This window comes from Formica exsecta, unplaced genomic scaffold (genome assembly GCF_003651465.1).
Source record: "Formica exsecta isolate Colony F162 unplaced genomic scaffold, ASM365146v1 scaffold3703, whole genome shotgun sequence".
NCBI classification, from domain to species: Eukaryota; Metazoa; Arthropoda; class Insecta; order Hymenoptera; family Formicidae; genus Formica; species Formica exsecta.
This window is the reverse complement of record NW_021850946.1, coordinates 1-5856: the sequence shown is the minus strand read 5'-3', so window position 1 is coordinate 5856 and position 5856 is coordinate 1. Positions and strand designations below refer to the sequence as shown.

Below are 5856 nucleotides of genomic sequence, written 5' to 3'. Positions count from 1 at the left end.
CCTAATTCATCTTTCCAATCTGCTTTATAATCGATCTATTATATCTCTTCAAACCTCAAAAAAAATCTCCAGACGCGTTTTACTTTGTTTTAATTAGTTTTACGATAATGACTTACATAGATTTGAATAAGATAATAATAGAATAATTTTTTTTAATTTGCAATGTGATTTTTATATTTATCTTAATATTTCGTACATAATTCTCTTTTTGCTGTTATTATATGTTTGTATGAACTAGCTGTCTTTGACACAGTTTTTCGTGTAAAACAAAGTCCGCGCAATTTTTTTTATTAGAAACAAGATAATTTTAGTAATACATCCTCTTCAAAAAATTCCTCCAAAAATAGAATACAATTTTTCAAATACAAGATCAATAAAAATAATTATCGCGGTTGAGCTAACATTCTTTGTATTATAATTTATGGTTTTTAACAGCATCAATATGCAAAACGTTATCTATCAGCTATTCAAGTATAACCTATTCGAAAATATAATCAACATATATCTAATTACAGAACGATGCGTCGATTTGTATGTACATACCTGGCGATAATCGCGGATCATCTTTAATATGCTTCGGACAGAGAATAACTTGAAATATATTTTGACGACATTTTCGATTGACTCCGGATACACAGAAGCGCGATCACGACTTGAGTTACCGAAATGGAATGTAATAGCGATGTTTAATATGTTATGCGCAAGAAACATTCAACATTTTATAAGATTACACTCGTGATAATTCTTCACATTTAACAGATTAACTTTTATGCACAAACAATCGCGAGAAATACGGAGCGACTCGTTTCATCGTTGACGATTCAAAATCAAACTTGATCGAAATGCTCGAAAGGGTGCGCACTTCACCCGGCGTTCGAATCGACCAATCAGAATAACAACAGAGTAGCATTTCATTAATCAATCAGGACAAAGACATCTTTGCTCCTTTTACTCTGATTGGTCAATTAAATGCTACTTTACCTAGCGGGTAGGATTTTTGAACGCACCCTTAAAATATTGAAAGTACTGATGTGACGCGAAATATATAATCAGTTTTTTCTCAAATGTAAAAATAAAATTTAATATATCGAAATGCTTGACTTCTCAAAGCAGTGAACTTTAATTATAATTAATACACATAGAAATTTAAAAAATTAAATATATATTGGTAAAAAATATCAGTTTTTCATTTTTCAAAAAATAAATTTATCATAAGATCACAAAAATTATTTTGTGGAGTCAAATTCCACAATCTTTTAAACTACTTATGCAGTAACTTGTAAATAATGTTGTACATAAAGAGAGCTATAGCAAGAAATGGTGTTATTAAATAATAAAAAAAATGTTTTTATATATATGAATAAAAAAATAAAATTTATTATATCTGTATGATTTTAATATAGTATTATTTAATAATAACATTAAAATGGATAATATTGTATTATATTTATTGGATAACCTAGTGATTATTTTGTAAGGTAATTATTTTTCTGCTAGATGTATGTAAGTTTCATAAACATAAAAAAATCTCTAAAAATTTTTTTATATTCTTAGATAAATTCTTGTATATGCATAAAGTTTGTAACGTTTAACGTAAACAAAATTATTAGTTTATAGTTAAAATAAAACTTTTTTTCTCATATATCATATTTTTTCTTTGGTTCTTAAATCTATTTTTTTTGGTAAAAAAAATCATATGGATAATATATTTCCTTAATGTAATGCTCATAATTGTATCAAAGTTCAACTGGTACATTTTCGAAAATCTGTCTTATGCGTGTCCTTGCCCTATAGAAAAATTGGATAGGTAATGCTTACATAAAGAGAGAGCGAAGAATATTTGTAGCTAATGTAATAGTTCATTGTAATTTAAAAAATGTTAGTGTAGTAAAGTGATAGTAAAATATTACCTTTGCCTAAAGCTGGCTTCTTTATTACGGTTTTAGTGGATTTGTATGGCACACCTCTTCCACCTGTGTATATGCAGATACATATTAATTATTATTAATTAAATAAAAAAATTATATCCAAATATAATGTTAAAAATGTATAATTATATTATATATTGACTTACCAATAGGAGGAAAACTTTGTTCGTCATCCATCGAAATATAATCTTCCATGATAGAAGCGCCAATAACATATGCTAGAAATAACTATATATATATATACTCAATATAATATAAAATAGTAATTTCATTAATAAAAAGGATAAAATATCTAATTAGAATAAAAAATTGTGTTTCAACTTACAGTTTTCGATATTTGGAGGTCGCAATGATTGTTCACCCAACTAAACATAATGTGAAATTAGCAAATAATATTACACACTTCAATTAATATAAAGATTGATGAGTATAAGAATACATACATAACTTGGCACATGTTTTTTCTTCAATTCATTAACAGGTTTATCAACAGATTTATCAACAGGTTTATCAACAGACTCATAGATAGATCTATCCAATTTGCTATAATCAATAACTTCCACTGGTTTCGATTCAGTCCGACGACGTATTTCATCTTGATATGTCCTACTAGACACTTTCAATCTATGATGTTCACTTACCTATCAAGATTTATTAATGATAAATTAATGATAATAACAGTGTTATGTATAAAAACTTAGTAGAAAGATAAAAAAACATATACTCTATGTATGTATATATAAATCTTTTTCACAAAATGATATATTTTAGATATAATATACTTACGCCTGTCATTGATAATAGTGTATTACATTCCGGTTTAGATTTGCAAGAACCACCGACTTCCAAGTTACTAATCGAATGTGTTAAGGTAGCAACATCAGATTTGTCAGGGTAATGTATTCCTGGACGCATATTCACTCCTAGCGAGTCACAAAATTCTTTACACAATATCCATGCCCATTGCTGCAGTATAGATTTACTGCAGTATTCAGATCCTCCATCAACAAATTTGTGGAACTAAATACATTGTAAAATATCATTACTAATTTAATATATTTTGAAATATATATATAATATAAAGGAATAAAACTATTTACAGAACATTCAAAGCCTTTTTCATGGATATAGTTGTAGCATATAAATATGCGTTGGGCATAAACAGGATAAAACTTTTTTTTTACATCTGTTCTTTTCTTGTAACCTTCATCTGCTAAATGTATAAACAATTCTTCCAATTCATAAACCTTGAACTCATCTTTATCTTCTTCTGCAATAGAAGCACAGAGAAATCTATTAAAATTATATATATATATATATATATTAATAGATTGAGAGACAGATGTATCAATATATCACACATTTTCTTACATTTTATGATGTGTGTATATGTATGCGTGTGCGCGAAACCGTTAAAATATCTTGAAAAGATCAACTACATACTTACGTGCTGCGTCACACAGTTTTCCTAACACAGATTGCACTGCTGTGAAACAAGTCTTTGTTGTATAAAGAGGAGGATATTTGTTCACAACCTTCCTAGGTTCTAGAAAATTTATCAATTTCTTATACATAACAGCAAACTCAGTTTCTCCACCTTGATATTCTACAGGTATATTATGAGAGTTTTGACTCGTCTCAAGTGCTTCCCGTCTATATCCTAATGGAATCTCAGCACTAACAATTATATGATGTACATCTTCTATACCATCCTCAAATGAAAAAATTCCTAATGCATATTCGGCCGGAAAATATTCAACGTTATTATCAATAATCATCGAAAAAAAATGATTAACATGCATAAAGCAAAATTTCGATTTTGGCAAAACTGTAACAAAAAAATTAATTTTTTAATATAGTAGCTTATTATCTGATATATTATATATTCATTAAGCTAAAGTAAATATATTTGGTTTATGTTTCATAATATATATTTGTGTTGGAAATTATGCCTAGAAAATTTCCAAAATATAAAAAAATGTAAAATTTGACTTACGAACTTAGATTATAATGTGTATAACCATTTGATATGTTTTATATATATATCCATATATATGTATTACATATAAAATTACTTACTATTGAGATTTATAGCTGTATCAATAGAAAATTTTATATTCTCTTGCATATCTTTAAAGGCTTGCTTCTTCTCTTTTTCTTTTCGATCAATATCACTTATCAATTCTCCAAAGGTTGTTTTCTTATCTTTGTTCTGTATTTGTCCTGCAACTTTATCTTGTTTTGCCATAGCTTCATATGGACCTTTTTCTTGCTTAGTTAAACTCTATTAACATAAAAAACGAAATATTTACACAAACTAAACAAAAGTAAAGGTCATATTTATATATCATAATTTTTTCAAAACATCTTGCCAGATTTATATACAATTATAAAATCATTATTTCTCATTAAGAAAATAAGAGAAAGCATTTATTTTATTTTTTTTTAGAAAAATATAGAATACCGTTAAATGAATAATCCTTTTTTGCATACTCTAACAAACATGTAAGATTTAAATTAATCAAAATTGACATGTTATTTATTATGTTCGAAAACGATGAATAATTTCCCGGTAACATGTAACGTTTTCAATATCAGTTGAAATTTCTGATGAATTTCTTGAAGACATTACTTGCCACTCCTCATTGCATCCTGAATCTGCTGTAACATCTTTGAGTCCATTCGGAAATCTACGACCCTGTGCTTCCGCGCGCTTTCTCCAATCAAGCATAAAGAAAAAGAACGCATTCCTTCCTTTGGCCTTCGGCATTTTATTCCGATTTAGTCGGTGAAAAGAATGGTCGAAACTTTGCTCTGCCTTTCTCACGTTGAAACGCGGTACGCAGTACGCAGTACGCAGTGCGCGGCAAAAAGATTAAGTTAGGTTAGGTTAAATCGTTCTCAAGTATAATCGCGCGAGATTGAAACAAAGAACCATACTGTTTGAAAATTATCTCGGTTTCTTGATAATTTCCCCTTCCAACTTTCGCCTCAATGGCCAATCCTGACGGAAAATGACATCAGATACCCAACTTCCTCTAATATAAATGTTTGGTCTGGAGCTGGTTTGAAGTTTGGAGTAACATAACTAATCTAAGCAATATTGTAAAACAGTGCTGGGATTTAGATGCAACTTTCGGCCGGATTTCTTGACTCACGCCTACGGTTCCCCCTCTTACTGCTCGCTCCTTAGCAACGCAGCGCCGAACGGCCGTAACTAAGGAGCGCGTCACTAGTCTCAGGAACGTGCGTGTCACAAATGTAATAACGCAATAGCCTAGTGCCCTAGTAGCAAAACTGCTCATTAAGATTTTCTATTTAATACTTTATTTCTATTATTAATACTATTATTAATTCTATTATTAACTTCATTTCTATTATTAGTAACTATTATTACTATAGTATTAATAACTAAAATAATTATTATTCTATTATTAATTACGTATGTTCTGTAACAATTTAAAATATTTATGTTTTATTTAAAGTTTAAATAAAACAAATATTTTAATAATAGAAATAACGTATTAAATAGAAAATTTTAATGAGCAGTTTTGCTACTAGGGTACTAGGCTATTGCGTTATTACATTTTTGACACGCACGTTCCTGAGACTAGTGACGCGCTCCTTAGTTACGGCCGTTCGGCGCTGCGTTGCTAAGGAGCGAGCAGTAAGAGGGGGAACCGTAGGCGTGAGTCAAGAAATCCGGCCGAAAGTTGCATCTAAATCCCAACACTGTTGTAAAATTACCAAAGAATGCGATGAGATAAGAAGAAATATACATCCGAAATGTTTTCAGAGATGCATATCTATCTCTATTTATTTTCAATAAATCTTTTATTTCACAACAAAGCGTGAAGGTGCGAACTCATGCAGCGGAATAGCGTCCCAGATAGCAAAATGCTAGCAGCATGCGCGCAGATTGGCAGCA

General features: G+C 29.5%; 1 protein-coding gene across 3 annotated transcripts; it reads right to left on the bottom strand.

The window, feature by feature from the left end:
- Positions 1-1378: 1378 nt before the first annotated feature.
- Positions 1379-5187, bottom strand: LOC115239324 (protein maelstrom 2). Of its 3 annotated transcripts, XM_029813798.1 has the most exons (11): positions 4869-5187; positions 4561-4746; positions 4008-4212; positions 3376-3756; positions 3029-3198; positions 2715-2948; positions 2372-2569; positions 2254-2293; positions 2075-2146; positions 1911-1973; positions 1379-1788 (listed from the first exon to the last, which is right to left on the bottom strand). In XM_029813798.1, the coding sequence occupies exons 2-11, from the start codon at positions 4696-4698 to the stop codon at positions 1772-1774; spliced, it is 1518 nt and encodes a 505-aa protein (XP_029669658.1). In that variant the 5' UTR covers positions 4699-4746; positions 4869-5187; the 3' UTR covers positions 1379-1771. The 3 variants fall into 3 exon arrangements, with proteins under 3 accessions (XP_029669658.1, XP_029669657.1, XP_029669659.1); XM_029813797.1 differs by lacking the exon at positions 4869-5187 and having other exon boundaries at positions 4561-4852; XM_029813799.1 differs by lacking the exon at positions 4869-5187 and having other exon boundaries at positions 4565-4698.
- Between the last annotated feature and the right edge of the window lie 669 nt (positions 5188-5856).

What these genes read in the sequence shown, in the direction of transcription:
- LOC115239324 (XM_029813798.1), bottom strand. Translation starts at nt 4,698, where the DNA reads ATGCCGAAGGCCAAAGGAAGGAATGCGTTCTTTTTCTTTATGCTTGAT. An exon ending in GATGCAATGAGGAGTGGCAA is followed by an intron (nt 4,213 to 4,560) that starts GTAATGTCTTCA and finishes TTATGTTAATAG; the next exon opens with AGTTTAACTAAGCAAGAAAA. An exon ending in ACAAAGTTTTCCTCCTATTG is followed by an intron (nt 1,974 to 2,074) that starts GTAAGTCAATAT and finishes GCATATACACAG; the next exon opens with GTGGAAGAGGTGTGCCATAC.